Source organism: Ovis aries, chromosome 25, assembly GCF_016772045.2.
Source record: "Ovis aries strain OAR_USU_Benz2616 breed Rambouillet chromosome 25, ARS-UI_Ramb_v3.0, whole genome shotgun sequence".
Classification (NCBI taxonomy): domain Eukaryota; kingdom Metazoa; phylum Chordata; class Mammalia; order Artiodactyla; family Bovidae; genus Ovis; species Ovis aries.
The window spans coordinates 15,040,272-15,058,888 of record NC_056078.1 but is presented as its reverse complement, the minus strand read 5'-3'; the positions used below and the strand labels follow the sequence as shown (position 1 = coordinate 15,058,888).

At 35.9% G+C, this 18,617-nt stretch overlaps 1 protein-coding gene across 21 annotated transcripts in view; it reads left to right on the top strand.

Moving 5' to 3' along the window:
• ANK3 (ankyrin 3) overlaps nt 1–18,617 on the top strand; it is a 755,525-nt gene that overhangs the window by 716,190 nt on the left and 20,718 nt on the right. For 13 of the 21 annotated variants that reach the window (XM_060406459.1, XM_060406456.1, XM_060406466.1 and 10 more), the window contains 3 exons: nt 1,505–1,813; nt 2,093–2,183; nt 4,723–5,101. In XM_060406459.1, the coding sequence (XP_060262442.1) occupies nt 1,505–1,813; nt 2,093–2,183; nt 4,723–5,101 (779 nt within the window). Of the gene's footprint in view, nt 1–1,504; nt 2,184–4,722; nt 5,102–6,868; nt 6,920–9,327; nt 9,415–18,215; nt 18,300–18,419; nt 18,480–18,617 lie in introns of all 21 variants that reach the window. The other 8 variants (XM_042240864.1, XM_060406453.1, XM_012105105.5 and 5 more) reach the window with 4 other exon arrangements.

Below are 18,617 nucleotides of genomic sequence, written 5' to 3'. Positions count from 1 at the left end.
CCTGCACACAGGATAAAGATAAACCAGTGTTATATCAAAGGTTGAATTATTGCCAAACCACAACTTATAGAATATTTTAATATTCTTTATTGGGAAATTTAAGAAAATAGTTCTAATAAACAAGATAATCAAAAAAACAATGAAAGTATTTAATAGAATTGAAAGTCTCACTTAATTTTAACATTTTAGAATCAGAATATTATTAAATTTGTAAGGACTTTCTGTTGCTACATCTTAATATTTTACATTTCCTATTTTTAAAATTCTTAGGAAAATTTAGGAATGTTTATGAAGTCAACTTTATTTGTGGAGATTATAAACCTCATGTATTCTTAGACAAATTTTCGACAACATTTTGGTTTATGGATGACCATAACATAAAAAATGTTCACAACCTATAGCAAGTTGAATTTACAGCCAAAGCTAAATTGATATTTACCTTGGACAAATGGAAAAATTATACTTCAGTTTTGTAGACCAATAAGTCAGAAAATGTGCCTGGTTGCCTTTTTTTCCTGTCTCTCCTCTTTGCTGAACTTTTGTGAAACTTCCTTTCCTCACCATGACCAGACCATTGTTGACTTCTCTCTCTGCTGAAGGAGAAAAATAACTGCCTTAGTACACACAGTAAGGTTTAAAACACGGGCGTTGCTCCCTCCTTCCCCTTTGTGTAGGCCGGTTAGTAAACCTCTGTGTTTCACAGGATTGTCATGAACATTCAAAGGCTCTTTGCAAGTGGTTCTCCTCCTGTCTGTTGTGTATCATTTCTTTTTTCTCTTTATTTGATTCGTGGTTCTGAGTGGATCCCTTTCACCAAGACTTCCATACATACACAACCTTTTCATCTCTGTCACATTATGATACCTGAAAAGCTTACATGGAGTCTTTTGTACTTTATCTGCCTTTTAAGTCCTTTTCCTAACATCTTTCTAGATTTTTTTTCACAGTGCTACTGCTCTAAAATCGAGTAGTCAGTTCTTTCCAAAGATTAAATTCATTTTTCTTTATTGTAAATTTTATATGAAATAAGTAAGAGTTAAGAATTCAATAGCGTCACTCTTATGTACAGTTCTTAAGTTATAAGTAATTATAAAAATTGGTTTCTTACGGTTTGTTATAGTCAGTCCACCACAATGTGGATTGTGCATGCAAAGAGTATTGATAGAAAGGTATTAATTTGGCCATGGAATAAATGTATCTTACATAATGACAGCTGACTTTATATTGGATTAAATTTGTGAATGTAAGTTACTGTATTAAAATTACCAAAATCAGTGGAAACAATTTATATCTTAAGTAACTAGTATTCTATTTTATAGTAGTTTGCCACTAGTCTTTTATTTCATTATATTACAAGCATTTGAACTAAACCAATAAATATATCAACATTGTTCTGTAATTCATCATACATTTTCATAACTAATATAATTTAAGTCATTCCATGTGTTTCTGTTTGATGTGCTCTAATTCATTTCAGTCAGTCCAAATGTACTGTCTTCCATAGGTTATCCTTCCCTTCAAGTGGAACTGGAAACTCCCACAGGGTTGCACTACACACCTCCCACCCCTTTCCAGCAAGACGATTATTTTAGTGATCTCTCTAGCATAGAATCTCCCCTTAGAACCCCCAGTAGACTGAGTGATGGGGTAGTGCCTTCCCAGGGAAGCATAGAGCATTCAGCAGATGGACCTCCAGTTGTAACTGCAGAAGACACATCCTTAGAAGACAGCAAACTTGAAGACTCAATGCCTTTAACAGAAATACCTGAAGCAGTGGATGTAGATGAGAGCCAGTTGGAGAATATATGTCTGAGTGAGTATCCTCAATACCTCGGAAGGATGGCTGGGGCCCCAAAAGATGTTAAACCAGCAGAGCCACTGAAGCAGACTAGAAAAGTAGGAGTAAGCTCCGAACAGCAAGAGAAAGGAAAATCTGGTCCTGATGAGGAGATGACGGAAGAAAGACTCATACCTCTCCATGAGGACATCCAACTTAAAGAAGGAGTAGAGTCTGAGGGGATGACAGAGGAAAAAGCACAGGCTATTCTTAAACGTGTTCAGCAAGAAGAACTGGAAATGTCTTCAATTGCAGGTTGGCAGAACGAGACATCAGGTGGGAACCTAGAGTCCCCTGCTCAAGCTCGAAGAATAACTGGTGGGCTACTAGATCGACTGGATGACAGGTATGGCTCTGGGTCAGAAAAAGGAAAGTGAAATGAAGGTTACATGTTAGTTTATCTATTTAACTATCTATCCATCCATCCATCCATCCATCCATCCATCCATCCATCCAGGCCAAGCAGCTTGTAGGATACTCTGACCAGGGATCAATCCCAGGCCCTTGGCAGTGAAAGCGCACAGTCCTAACCACTGCACTGCCAAGAAATTCCAATAGTCTGTTTTAAATGTATGCTTTTTAGCAGTTACTCTTTTTCTAAAATTACAGTTTCAATTTTGGAATAATACATGCCTTGAAAGGTTGGTTCATTTTGCTAATCTAGAGAGGGAAAGTTACACTGAACTCAAATATAATTTTTAAAGCTACTGATAATTAGCTGAAGTAAAATATAAAAAGTTTTATACATGCTAAAGATGGATGCACTTTCTTTACTTTAGAAGCCTGTTTTCTATTTTATTACCTATTCTATTATTCTTTTCACATAGCCAGTAATTAATGCTCATTTTTAAAACAGAATTCTAAGTCTTATAGAAATATAAGCATTTGTATTATTTCCTTACTTCAAACATAAATATGCTTACTAAACAAAATTTTAAAATATAGATTTTAAAAATCAATACAATGTCATCATTTGCAATAACCATCACTGAAATTTTTGTAATTTCTTTTTTTTTGTGTGTGTGTGTAATTTCTTTTACGTATTGTTTTTAAATGTCTCATCATAGAAAATACAGAGAAGCAAAAAAAATCATCTGTCCTTATCATACTAAGAAAAACACAACATTTTATATATCCTTTCTTTTTTCTACATGAATATTTTATATAATTTGCAACATAGCATATGCTTCCTGGGTGACTCAGCTGATAAATAATCTGCCTGCAATGCAGGAGACCTGGGTTCAATCCCTGGGTTGGGAAGACCCCCTGGAGAAGGGAATGGCTACCCACTCTAGTATTCTGGCCTGGAGAATTCCATGGACTGTACAGTCCATGGGGTCGCAAAGAGTAGGACACAACTAAGTGACATTTACTTAATATGTAATTCTTCACCCCCAATAACGATAGAAATTGATAGAAAATGACTGGCATGATAGAAATTTGTTTATAACTAAAATAATTCCCTAATCATGAAGCTGGCTCTTTTTCTAGTGGCCTTCCTGTAGAAAGGTAAGAGCTAGTGTCCTTCAGACACTGGTTCAGACCCCACCATCACTAGGTTTTGCACTTTATGACTTTAATTTCTAAGCTCTAAGAACATCACTGTCATCGGCTTCAAAGATAAGAATACTACTACTTTCCTCAAACAGGTTTATAGACTGAAAAAGAAAGCCTGTAGCATACCTACCCAATGACTGATGCAAAGAGACTCTCAGTAATAGTTAGCATTATTTTTCTTTCTACACACATCAGATTAAAATATATTTTACTTCAGTGGCAACTAGTGATAAACTTAACATCAGTTCTTTTTACCTGGCTTATTTTACAATCATATTTAATATTTTCATATTGCTTGCTCAATAAAAATTCCCAAAGAGGGTATAGACATTTGCAAAGCAGATTTCACAAAACTCTTTTTGAAGAATTGTCACATCAATGAATTCTATGTTCAGCCTACAAAAAAAGAGAAGATGGAGACAAGATATAGTACTCATTTTGATGTCTGAGTTCAGATACAGTCACATAATTTATAGTTGCATAAGAGGAAATTAGATACAGTTAGGAATTAGATATAGTTATCATATAGAGTCTTTACAGTATGCTGGGACTGTCTGTCCTTAAACATATGGAATAGGATTGCTATTAATATTTTTGAGAAAGGTGTTTATTCAGAGTCTGATTTATAAGAAATACACATACATATGCTTAACATACATATTATACAGAAAACATTGCTCCACTTTTACTGTCTTCAGAGTTCTACTGGTAATAATCAAAGGTGCTGAAAACAAGATATAAACTAGAAGATAGAAAGTCTACTGAAAATAGTAAGACTTAGAAACCAATTTAAAAGAAAGTAATGGAAGAGAAAGATTTTCAAGAATCTAAAGGAAAACAGTTGTCACTGGCAGTAGAAGCGTCAGGTGAGCATCCACACCCTGATCCCCAAGGAGAGTCAGCAGAGGTCAGGAGTGGACAAAAATGAGAATCCAAGTAAGGTTCTCATGATTATTCCGTGTCTGGAAAAGCATGACGGTAAAATTCACAATTGGAAACATACAGAGACTGGAACATAGGGTTCTTGGGGACACCAGAACTCTCTTCACAGGAATTCACTTTGTCCTTTGTCATCAGTTGTTTCATTGGCAATAATAGAAAAGCATTTTGAGATCTGCATCTCTTTTCTGGAGCCTATGTATCATCTCCTTACCCCACACCCATGATAAACCCCCACAGTTTGAAACCCAATAACCGGATTTTTTATACTTTCCTATTATACGTCTTCAAAAATAGTTAAAAACATGGTTGTTGAAAATTCAGAGCCTCTGAAGCCCATTTGCAGCCATATGTTACCATTGTAAATTTCCACATTTTCTCTGTTGCAGCCCTGACCAGTGTAGAGATTCCATTACCTCCTATCTCAAAGGGGAGCCTGGAAAATTTGAAGCAAATGGAAGCCATGCAGAAGTCACTCCAGAAGCAAAGACAAAATCCTACTTTCCAGAATCCCAAAATGATGTAGGGAAACAGAGTGCAAAGGAAACTCTGAAACCAAAAATACAAGGATCTGGTCGTGTTGATGAACCAGCATCATCACTAGCAGCGTATCAGAAGGCTCTAGAAGAAACCAGCAAGTTTGTAATAGAAGAGCCTAAACCCTGTGTGCCTGTCAGTATGAAAAAGATGAGTAGGACTTCTCCTGCAGATGGCAAGCCAAGGCTTAACCTCCATGAAGAAGAGGGGTCCAATGGGTCTGAGCAGAAGGTACGTCATCTAGTCTTCTCCTATGCTGTCATTTAATCTCAAAGTCCTGACTCTTCAGTGTTTTTGATTAATCTTGTAGCACTGGGCCCAATATTCTTTACTATTTCCAAATTATAAATTTGTCATAAAAAATGGTAACACTAATGATGGGAGAAAAGAAAGTACTGAGTAAAATGTGCACTGTCATACCTTTGTTCAGTAGGAATAAACATCTTTTTAACCATTTTTCAGAAGGGAAATTACAGGGATGTTAAGTAGTAAGTATCTTAAGATCCAATATTAATTCTGTCTGGGATTTAGATTTCCTGACTTGTCTTCATTCTTGAGGATGGAGGATAATTATCCTCTCCCTCACTGGTTCTTTTACACAATTTAAAGAGTTCCTAGTATGTGACCCAACTACAAGCTCTGTAAGTTCTGTTGCCTGAAAGGGTTTTTTAAAAATTGAAGGAACACAGTTCCCAAGAATAAAATGAGGTGGTTATACTACTGTTGATTGATGACATTTAGAAATGTAGCATTAAAAGTATCATTTTAATAACTTTTATATCTAAGTTGATAATTATCTTAATGTTTGTTTTTAATAATTTAAAAACCTTACCATCACATAATTATTTGCTTGCTTTTAGTATTTATATGATTTCTTTATATTATTTATTTATTTATTCTTTGAGGGTAAGCATTTTTAGACATTAAAAAAATTTTAATTGAAATTATGATTCATAGATGGATATAAGAAATTTAATATCAGTTCTGTTTCCTACATTTTTGACTGCTTTTTGCTATCTCGATTTTTGTGTCTTTTCCTGAACTATGCAGTAGACATAGATTGAGAGTTATACATCTTTGGAATAGTAGTGCTTGAAGTTTTCCATAAAACATCAAATTTACTTAAGATCTTCTACAGTGTTTTGGGTAGAAAAAAATATTCTGTAAAATAATGAACCCATGATTAATTTTAAGTTTAGAAAAATTTAGTAAACTCCTAATCACTTAGGAGCTAATTATCAGCTTATTAACTAATCATATCCTTTCCTTTTCCCTTCTGCAGGCTATTTTTTTTTATTACTTTCCTGCTTGTTAGGAAGGAAAGTGAGAGGAAGTAAAATTCCTGGGCTTTTCTTTCATTTCCTTCCTGACAAGTGTTATTTTCAGTATTGATTTCTGCCTTTTTGTTAACTCTCAGTATATTTAAGCAGTATGACTTTGGATGGAATGTTCCCTTTTAAAATGAGCCCACAAACTATAGTGAGGAGCTCTAGGAGGTAGTTGCTACATAGTGATGTTTTAACGATGAAAATGTATTCTGCACAAGCCCATTAGAAATTGATAGGAAAGTTCTGAAATAAAATGACAAAATAATGTAAGTAAATATTTCTATGTGTGTAGTACATGTGCCTACAGATTGCCCACTGGGGAACCATTTTCATTTGAAAATGAAAGGCTTAACCCTGGATGGAAATGCAGCTGAATACATCCATAATGGAAAAATAATCACTGTTAGAAAATGTTTTTGAGATTTCTTATAAGTGAGTTTGTGCCTTTAGTGTCGGTCACTGGTCCTACTCCAATGCAAAAATTCTTCAGGAGTATAGCAATTCATAATGAAGTTAAAGCTTCCAGAAGATAAGAATCTGACCTCTCAAGAAATCTGAAGATGTTCAGGATGTCTCTTCTGTGATTAGACCATAGTACAATAGCAACCAACTAGGTCATCGGATATATGATCTCAGAAAACAGCCCCCTTTTTGTCCCCTGAAAAATCAGGTCAAAAGTCCGGGTGCAGCTCTTACACGGATGACTGCCTGCTGTTACAAGGTAAAATTCTGCTACTTTCCACCACTTTCTATGCAGCAACCATGGCAAGGAGTACTCAGAAAAATTCCATTTGGTCTCCGAGTTACCCTCTGTGCCACTGCCTAGAGAATTCTCTGAAAGGAATCCTGACCAAGATTGTACTACCGTCTTCTCTCTACCCTTCACCTTAATATTGGCAGAGATTCCACAGAGACAAATGGAACAAATATTAGCCAAATGGCCACAGTTTCTTTATGTGAGGGGCTGCTCTCAGATGATTCTTGATAGGATTATGATATAATTGACATCTAGCTTTATCCTTAATGTTTGCATTAACATATGTTCTTCTGCTTTTAAATGTCTCAGTGAAAATCCTTCCCCAGTCTAAGATTCTGTGTATGGATAATTCAGGTTTAACTTTCTCTTATGCCTCATCTAATCTATTAATCGCTGAATCTCAGTAATGCTTTTGCAAGATGAATCTGTCTTACCTTTTTCTGCATTTTTTAGCCATTGTAAGGCCCCCCCTTTCACAATATTTAGATCATTCTAAGTGTCCAGAATGCATGGTTCTTTTCTTAAAAAAATTTTAAGTAATAGGCAATTTATCAGTCAGTATCTTTACAAGGAGTAAGTAACTTAAAAACTATTTCCTTTTGACACCATATTATTCAATAGGGTATTTTGTTCAGATGAAAATTCCTACAAAGGTAAGATTGATATTACTATAACATTTTAGAATATTTGGTAAGTTTACCTTTGGTGAAAATGGCCTACTTTATTATATATTGTATTTGAATAACATTTCATTAATTTTTGCTAACACTAATGCCTCCTTTAAAAGTTTTACATATTTTTTCCTATTTTTACCAATATTAGCTACAATTTCTATCTCTGAGACTATCAGATTTGGCATAACTAGTACACTTAGAAAACAAAATACTAAAATCACTTCCATTAACATTTAGAAATAAAATTATTCAGTATGTACTCCTGGACCATGACATTTAAGTAAAAACTGAAGATAATTTCCCTTTGACTTATGATTCAATCACTTGGTAGTTTTTCCTTATTCTTATTACCTAAAAATTAACATTGTGTATAATTGCCATATTCTTATTGTAGTTATCTGTGAAATGTTTCTGTTTTAATTTCATATCATTTCTTTAAAACCTCAGGCTTTCACCTATTTTACATTCTTTCATTTGACTAAGGAATAAACATCTATGAGTTCCAATTATGTATTAGGTGCAAATTATGCTGATATATTTGTGTACCTTTTGCAGTGTTCAAAATAGCTTCTGATAAAGTTGTCAAATCTGACCAAAATATCATAAATATCAGAACTACTATGCCTTTTTCTGTAGATCAAATCAAAGATGGCCTTAATTGTAAGGTTATACATTCATGTCAAATGTATAATACTTATTTTTAAACTAGTTTTAAATCTATACTGTTTCCCCAAACTAATAATTAGTAGCATGTATGTAGTTTCTGATTCCAAAGTCTCCATAATTGTTATTTTTAAGAACTTACAATTTTACTATCTTGATCTTTACCTGCATATGTATATTTATGCATTTATATATGCACATAAGTATATATATGCAGGTAAAGGTCAAAGTAATTAAATATATATATTTTATGTATACTTTATACTAATCAGTTCAGTTCAGTCGCTCAGTCGTGTCCAACTCTTTGCGACCCCATGAACTGCAGCACGCCAGGCCTCCCTGTCCATCACCATCTCCCGGAGTTCACTCAGACTCACGTCCATCAAGTCCGTGACGCCATCCAGCCATCTCGTCCTCAGTCGTCCCCTTCTCCTCCTGCCCCCAATCCCTCCCAGCATCAGAGTCTGTTCCAATGAGTCAACTCTTCACATGAGGTGGCCAAAGTACTAATATTTATACACATATATACATACACATATATACATACATATCACAGAAGGCAATGGCAACCCACTCTGGTACTCTTGCCTGGAAAATCGTATGGACAGAGGAGCCTGGTAGGCTGCAGTCCAGGGGTTGCATAGAGTCGGACACGACTGAGCGACTTCAGTTTCACTTCACTTTCATGCATTGGAGAAGGACATGGCAACCCACTCCAGTGTTCTTGCCTAGAGAATCCCAGGGACGGGGGCCTGGTGGGCTGCCGTCTGTGGGGTCGCACAGAGTCAGACACGACTGAAGCAACTTAGCAGCAGTAGCAGCATACATATATATATACAGAGTAATTTCATTTAGAATCCTACTCAAAATTTCCTTCCACTTTAATTTTTTTAAGATTTCCACAAATATACATCATGATTTTCCTTAGAGGGAGATCTAGCAAGTAAAAAAGTAATTCTTTCTTGATTTCCTTTCTCAGAATGTCTTTTATTTTAAATGTGATGGTAAAAATTATACTAAAAATGCATTTATCAGGACTTGAAAGGCAGTGAGAGTGATTCAAGCTCAGAGGAGGAACGGAGAGTCACTACCCGAGTTATTCGCCGACGTTTGATTATAAAGGTATCCCACAGCTAGATCAGTGTGGGGCAATGCTGTATTATTAGAACCTTCCTTGTGGTTTGGAAAATTCAGCATGCTTGGTAACTAAACGGTGCTATGTGTGTCTTTGCATATCTGAAAACTGGTAAAAACAACCACTGAAAGGAAAAACCCACGTCGCATGGTAGTGAGCATTCTGTCTAGGCCTGTGTTTGACATCTGGTGGTTGTCATTTTATCTGAGAATTCTTGGCATTTGTATACTGCTTTCCTTGGAGAAGTGTTCTGTGTGTGAACAAAGATCCTATCTTGGTGAGAGAATAGTTCACATCAAATGAAATGTTCAACTGAAATCCCAGAGGCTCTTATGAAGTATGAGGTAAGATAAAGAAGAAAGAGAAGAACGAAAAGGCTCCCTTCTCAGTCTTACCAGTTTTTAAGTTAAAATCAGTTCTTCTTTATCAATCAGTGGCTAAGAATCCGGTGTTATAGCCTGGCATCGATGTATGTGACACAATGTAAACCAAGCAAAACTTCCTGAAATAAGGTTTTTAACTTGATTGACATACAAAAAAATCAGGCTGTATTTTTTTAAGCAGGGAAAGCAAGTCTTACTGCAAGTCTTACTTTTCCAATTACTGTGGAAAAATGTAATTCCACCCTGTTAGAGTATAACTGAACTATGAATAAATCTTGATTTCCCCCACAAAGGCCTTTTGAAGTACTGACCTTGTTCATGGGAGATCCCGCAGACTCCTTGCAGTATGCTGTTTATCTTCATTACTGTGTCTTTAGAGAGATCTTTCTTGATGTCAGAATAATTTGAGTGCAGAGAACTAGGAAGCCATTTTCAATACACGCCTTGAATGTGGTCCAAATAACCTGATGCTCCTTGGTTGGCAGCTCTGAAGAGAAAGAAAGGAAAGGAAATATCTATTGAAAACCATTTATCAAACTTTTCACCCTTTTCCAAAATGTCAGGAGACCCAACAGAGAGGCAGGGACGTTGGCTTATGTATCCCAAACTTCTCAATCCTGCTGCTTATAAATACTTTTCATGTAGATGAGATGAAAGAAGAGAACTAAATATGCAAAATCTGTTCTGGTCTAATTTTTCTAATAAGTCTGGAAACATCAGAGAAGAAAATAAGTTCTTGTCTAAATCCTAAATTATCCACAAATCAACCTCAAGCTCAATAGGTGCCATCACTTCTTTGAAAATTACATGTAGGCAAGCCAAATTACCTGCTATCTATAAAGTCCTCATAATCTCATAAAGATACCTTCCACATATTTTCTGGGATTAAAGGGAAGAAATATTTAATTTGTTTTTTCAGAACATATTCTGAAATATTCTGCCATTATTCTGCTCAGGCTTTGCTAGTCCCATGAGTACTCTCTTTAAGAAGTGCTATTTTAAAATAAAACATCTAGACAAAGCAAACCAGACACAATGGCTTTATGCTTAACATATGACATACTCATGTTGCATCAAACTCACCTCATTCATTTATAACAGCTGCCCAGTAGAGAAGTTGACTCCTCTACATATGACAGAAGGAAGTAGACATAATCCTGCATAAAAAGTGGGAGAAAATGTAGAGAAGTTTTACTCTGGAGAATACTCGAACAAAACAATAGGAACATCAACCCCCTCCCTAAGTCAATGAGGGTTATTTTAGTCTCCTAAAATTCTAGACATGCACTTGCAAGTCAGCTTTTAGGTAATTTTGTTAGCATAAATTATTTATATATTTAAGTGTAACATATAATTATATATATATATATATATATATATAAACATTTTTATTAAGAGCTTAAGTTTAAAAGGCTGAAATACACTATGATGTTATAGGCTTCATAAAACACTGGAGACCGTGTGCTCTCCAAATCTTCACTTCTTGAAGTCAGTGTAATTTTAGGGAGGTTGAGTGGAATCATCAGAAGATAGATTTTATAAATGGGGAGGCCATTGTATAAATAATGGAATCACTTAAACAAGCTTTGAGAAGTGTCTTTTATATGTGTCATAAAACTCAAAAGCTAAAGAATAACTATAATTATAATTGGAAGGTATAATAGGTATAACAAAAAATTTTTGTAAACTATATATATAGAAATCTTTCTGGTTACTTTTTTTCTGATCAGATTTTGGGGGCCCTTGAAAAAGAACACATTTCTTTTGCTTTTTCTCTTTATTCCATACACTCTTACCTTTGTAATGTAAAGGAGCTTGAGACTGCAAGTACGACATGGTAAATGTCACATGGGATCCATCTCTGTTTAAAAAAAAAAGAAAAAAATGAGAATGTTAGGACCTAAAGGAGTCGTTGAGACTAAAATTATTTCTTCTCCTAGATTGATTTACCCAAAATCACTCAGCTGGATGTTAAAAATTCTGGAACCAGAACACAGTGCCCTCTAGTGACGCACCTTCTACCTGCCTTTTCCACAATACTGTATTCCCTTCCAGGACAAAATGAAAGGGAGTAACTTTTCCTAGATTAAATTAGGCACTTGGTCCAGTAGTACAGAAAGAGACAGCATTAGGCTATCTTTCTTGGAAACTGTTTGATGGGGCTGGAATGCTAGGAATTTGACTTACTTTATGGAGACTGTCCAACTTTGGACTGAACCAGGATATTTACACTGTTTGCCACAGTAATCCCCTTGGCACTTAGAATCTTAGAGCTGAAAAGTATTTGAGAGTTGCTCCCCACTTCCAGAGCTAGCTTTCCCCAGGAAGTATCAATGGAAGCAGCAGATTCCTTTACCTCAGGTCTAGGCAAATCTGTCTTTATAGCCATTCAAGTTGTATAATAAAGAGGATGAAAGCATAATTTAATGATTTTTCTCTTTAATGTCATATGTGAATTCATTCATTTTCTAATTTTTAAATATTTTTGTTTAATATTCTCAAGTCCCTAAGAAATGAATGAACTTAAACTCTCCCATTTGTTTAGGGATTTTTAAATTTTACAAGTATATTCATTTATTCATATCTAATATAATATCACGGTGGTTTCAAATGCTTGGAAGCAGTTTAAGTAAACTGACCAGTGTCTGTGAGCTTGTTTATATTATTTGCTCAGCAAATTCTATGATTACAAAGGTAAAACCTTAATTCAAACCATTGTGAACTTTGATAAGATTCAAACAACTGAATTTTTACTATATAGTTCAACCATATTTTTATTTCTACTTTTGAGCAGTTTTACAGATTTTCAAAACAAGCGTTTAAATGTATGTTTTCCCCCACCGAACAATTCAAAAGTACAAAAAAGTTCAGCTTATCCATTCCACTTACCAGAGGTAACTTCAGATTGTTTTATATACCTATAACAGTATGTATGTGTATATAGAATATACATGTACCTAGATCCCCAGGATGTGGGTTTCTAGGAATATAAAAATGGGTTATACTATACATATTGCTTAGCAGTTTGCTAAGTTTATATATATATTTTTTTCTCATCCCATCTTTTGAAATTATACATTAAAGCAAAATTCATACATTTCATGTTGTTATTCATTTTATGCCAGAAGAAGAGAAAAACAGAAATCCTAAAATGCAGTACTTCCAAAAGAAAGTACAGCTAGTCTTCATAAAGGTGGCTACCAGGAATGATACTGTGACACTATATGTGCTCTAATTTTCCTTTGAAATAGGCAAGGAAAAAGTAGGTGGAGATATTGCCAAAAATAATGCCATTACCAAAAGTAGCATGGAAATTTTATTTACTTAAAAGTACAAATATTTTCAAGAACTTCAGAGAGCCTCTAATTTACCTGATGAATGAAAGATGAAAAAAAATTTTACATGTATTTTGTGACACCTTACTAACTTTCCAGTCTATCTAATCAACTACTATCTAATCCATTCCCCAAATCTAGTGAGTTTTGCAAAAATCATGCAACTCATTTTGACCTTATTAAGGCACTAGTTGGCCATATTTAGTGCCCATTTAAGATTAAGATAAGTATCTTTACCTTTAATTATACATAAATAGTATGAATTTTCGGTAGGAAACAATGCCTGCATACCACAGCAGATCTCAACAACCTATATTGCCTGTTATTTATAAATAAGACTTTGCTTTTTCCTAAGGCTGTTAATATAAATCAATATACTTAAATGTATTTACTGTGCTTACAGATATACCTACTAGAAATGTCTTTCAGAGACTGTCTGAAAATTGTCATCTTTCCCCACTGAAGAGTCAATTTTGTAACCATCTCTAATAGATGGCAGTTTTAATGGATGTTCCTAGGATCCTGGAATTGTCTTAACACTCAAGGACCTGGACATGTCCAATAGTTACCTCAAACATATCTCACTTACTCATGTTGATAGTTAAATGTTTCCTGACCTTTTTTGAGTTTTCTGGTGCCTCTAAGCCTTTACTTGTAAAATAATGTTTTTTCCTAAATATATAAAACCAACCATGTTGTTGTTCAGGTACTAAGTTGTGCCTGACTCTTTGCAACCCATGATGGACTGTAGTACGCCAGACTCCTCTGTTAACGCCTCTCCCGCAGTTAGCTCAAATTCATGTTCATTGAGTCAATGATGCTATCTAACCATCTCTGCCGCTCCCTTCTTTTGCCTTCAGGCTTTCCCAGCATCAGTCTTTGCCAGTGAGTCGGCTCTTCGCATCAGCTGGCCAAAGTATTGAAGCTTCAGCTTCAGCATCAGTCCTTCCAATGAATATTCAGGGCTGATTTCCTTTAGGATTGACTGGTTTGATCTCCTTGCAGTCCAAGGGACTCTCAAGAGTCTTTCTCCAACACCACAATTCAAAAGCATCAGTTCTTTGGCACTCATAAAGTTGGACCTTCTTTATGGTCCAGCAATCACATCCCTACATGACTACTAGAAAAACGTAGCTTTGACCTTTGTCAGCAAAGTGATTGTCTCTGCTTTTTAATATGCAGTGTAGTTTGATGGGTTTGATCTCTGGGTTGGGAAGATACCCTAGAAAAGGGAATACCTAACTATTCCAGTTTTCTTGCCTGGAGAATTTCATGGACAGAAGAGCCTGGTGGGGTACAGTCCAGGGGTCACAGAAGTCAGACATGACCGAGCAACTTACACTAGATTTGTCATAGATTTCCTTGCAAGGAGCAAGTGTCTTTTAATTTCATGACTGCAGTCACCATCTGCAGTGATTTGGGAGCCCAAGAAAGTAAAATTTGTCACTGCTTCCACTTTTCCCCCTTCTATTTGACATGAAGTAATGGTATGATCAGATGCCATGATCTTAGTTTTTTCAATATTGAGTTTAAAGCCAGCTTTTTCACTCTCCTCTTTCACCCTCATCAAGAGTCTCTTTAGTTTCTTTTCGTTTTCTGCCATTAGAGTGGTATCATCTACATACCTGAGGTTGTTGATATTTCTCCCAGCAATGTTGATTCTGGGAGAAAACAGCCAGCCTGTGTTTCATTCAGCCCAGCGTTTCACATGATATACTTTGCATAAAAGTTAAATAAGCAGGGTGACAGTATGGAGCCTTGTTATACTCCTTTCCAAATTTTGTACCAGTCTGTTGTTCTATGTCTGCTTCTTAACTGTTGCTTCTTGACCTGCATACAGGTTTCTCAGGAGACAGGTAAGGTGGTGTGGTATTCCCATCTCTTAAGAATTTTCTACAGTTTGTTGTGATCCACACAGTCAAAGGCTGTTGCGTAGTCAGTGAAGCAAAAGTAGATGTTTTCCTGGAACTCCCTTGCTTTCTCCATGATCCAGTGAATGTTGACAATTTGATCTCTGGTTTCCCTGCCTCTTTGAAACCCAGCTTGGACAGCTGGAAGTTCTTAGTTCACATATGCTGAAGGATTTTGAGCATAACCTTGCTAGCATGTGAAATGAGCTCAACTGTACAGTCTTTGAACATTCTTTGGCATTGCCCTTCTTTGGAATTAGAATGAAAACTGACCTTTTCCAGTCCTGTGGCCACTGCTGAGGTTTCCAAATTTGTGATATATTGAGTGCAGCATTTTTATAGCATCATCTTTTAGGATTTGAGATAGCTCAGTTGGAATTCCATCACCTCCACTAGCTTTGTTCCTAGTAATGCTTCCTAAGGCCCACTTGACTTCACACTCTGGGATGTCTGGCTCTAGGTGAGTGACCACAGCATCATGGTTATCCAGGTCATTAAGACTTTTTTATGTACAGTTCTTCTGTGTATTCTTGCCACCTCTTCTTAATCTCTTCTGCTCCTGTTAGGTCCTTGCCATTTCTGTCCTTTATCATGCCCATCTTTGCATAAAATGTCCCCTTGATCTCTCCAATTTTCTTTAAGAGATTTCTAGTCTTTCCCATCCTATTGTTTGTCTCTGTTTTTTGCATTGTTTATTTAAGAACTCTTTCTTATCTATCCTTGCTATTTCTCTGGAACACTGCATTCAGTTGGGTATATCTTTCCTTTTCTCCCTTGCCTTTTGTTTTTCTTCTTTCCTCAACTATCTGTAAAGTTTCCTCAGACAACCACTTTGCTTTCTTGCATTTCTTTTTCTTTGGGATGGTTTTGGTCACTGCCTCCTATATAACATTACAAACCTCTGTCCATAGTTCTTCACTCTACCAAATCTTCATATATCTAGTTATCACCGCTACTGTATAATCATAAGGGGTTAGATTTAGGTCTTACCTGAATGGCCTAGTGGTTTTCCCTACTTTCTTCAAATTAAGCCTGAATTTTGCAATAAGTAGCTCATGATCTGAGCCACAGTCAGCTCCAGGTCTTGTTTTTACTGACTGTATAGTGCTTCTCTGTCTTTGGCTACGAGGAATATAATTAATCTGATTTTGGTGTTGACCATCTGGTAATATTCATAGGTAGACTCATCTCTTGGGTCACTGGAAAAGATATTTGCTTTGACCAGTGTGTTCTGGCCTTTGCCCTGCGTCATTTTGTACCCCAAGGCCAGACGTGCCTGTTATTCCAAGTATCTCTTGACCAACCATGCAAAACATAAATAATACTCCTTAAGAACTTGTTACAGATTTTTAGTGCTTCAGGCAGGACACCTGTACATATTTTTCTATTTCCTTCCCTCTCTTAACTGTGCTGAATGAAATTAGTCATAAACAAGGTTCAAGATGAATTAAACAAGCATGAACAACAAGAAACATCTTGTTTTATTTTCATCCCATCTCTGTACTCCAGTGAGGTAAAATGAGTCAACTGTCCCATGCATGAGCTATGAGCCCACAATCTATAAAAAAAAAAAACAGTCATTTTGTAAAAAAAAAAAAAAAAAAAGAATTTTGTTAGCAAAATAAGGTAGATTTCAGTTACCAGAACTTCCCTTCTACGGGCTGTAATAAAAACAATCATAGAATTTCTCACCATCGGCAGACACTGGAAAAATTCTCAGAACTACCTCCTTTCCCATGACAGTAACGTTAAAAGAATGAGAATCCTGATTCTCTCAGAAACTCAGCCGTCTTCATCAAGATTTGCCATTTTTCCTTTAAAAAAAAAAGAAAAAAAAGTACAAGGTACAATAACTATAGTACATAGCACTATTGCATTGCCCAAGTCACCTCTTCAACAAGAAGTTTTGCTACAACTCAGCAGGTCTCTGAAGTGGGTCTGCACTTAAGGTGTCTGTTCTTGTTCCCCAAAACTCTTAAGTGAGACCGACCTAACATTGACACCAGTGAAGAAGGTAATGTGTTATAAATACAATCCCATTTTTGCTCTCTGAGTGGTTTTTCTTATCATATAATCATCAAGCTAATAGGTATTAAGTAGTTAGTAGTAGTAGTTTGTTGCTCAGTCGTGTCCGACTCTGCGACCCCATGGACTGTAGCCTACCAGGCTCCTCCCTCCATGGGATTCTCCAGACAAGAGTACTGGAGTGGGTTGCCATTTCCTTCTCCAGGGGATCTTCCCGACCCAGGGATCGAACCTGGGTCTCCCGCATTGCAGGCAGACACTTTAACCTCTGAGCCACCAGGGAAGCCGAATAGGTATTAAGGAACCATGTAAATCTACTGAGCTATTAGCAGGAAAATATGAGGCTACTTTGGCAAGTTAATTTATTCCCTTTTTTTCAACTCAGCAGAGAAAGAACCTTGACAATTTCTTCTAAAGCAGATAGCCGTCACTACCTGAAAGATGCCATCATACATTCCTTAAGTAATTAATCAGTCATCACGGAGGATTCGTTCACTTAAAGATGATATTCTGAAACTATGTACTTCATCAGACATAGTTATCAGCATATACAACTTATGAAAGGCTAAGTCTAGAAGAAAATAAGCTTTTCTCTGTACTCTCAACTTTTCTCACAGTACTTGAAAAAAATGTACATATTATCCTCAGTAAAGGAATTTTAAAATTAAACAAAGAGTGATTAATATAATACCCCAACTAAGGTGCTACCTCAATTCAAATTAGATACAAGGCAATTCACCAAAATGAGAGATTTGGTAGAACAAGTGAAGAAACATTTATTCAAAGTGAAATAATCTAATTAGAGCTCTAATCATTAGCTCAATTTTTTTCAACAAATAAAACCTTTTTGTTTGTCTATCGATGTATAACTGCATTCTATGATTACATATTTTCAAATTCTTCCTTCTTGGAGTTTGTTGCTAACCATCATTCTTATACGTATTTGAGGTTTAATGCTTTGAATGTGTTGACTGCTAAATAATTCCATGGAGTCAGTCTCCCCTTGCCCTAGAATAGCAAGTAGAGTTTTATACCTTCTTTTTCTAAAATTCCACAGAGCATGTGTGTGGTGTATGGAGTGGTGTGGAGATCTATGCATCTAGTTTATTGCTAATCTTTATGCCACATCCTTTAGGGAGAGGAAGCAAAAACCATTCCTGGTGAATCTGTCACAGAAGAACAGTTTACTGATGAAGAAGGCAACCTCATCACCAGAAAAGTAATCACCAACGGGATTTCATGCTTCTCTTGGGTTTAGATTTTCTATTTGTTTGCTATAGTGTCAGCTCTTGAAACAAAAGAGAAAAAGCTCTCCTTTTCACTATTGCTTCCTATACAGATCACTCGGAAAGTACTAAGACGAATTGTTATCCCACAAGAGAGAAAACATGATGACGTGGTAATGGAGAGGGACTGTCAAAAAGAAAATAGAGGATAAAAGCTTTGTGAATGCTTTAGAATATGCTGCTAACAGCCTGGCATCTGCAGTGTGGCAGCTTGAAGCATTTGCTGCTTTTGACATCTTGTGTATTTGATC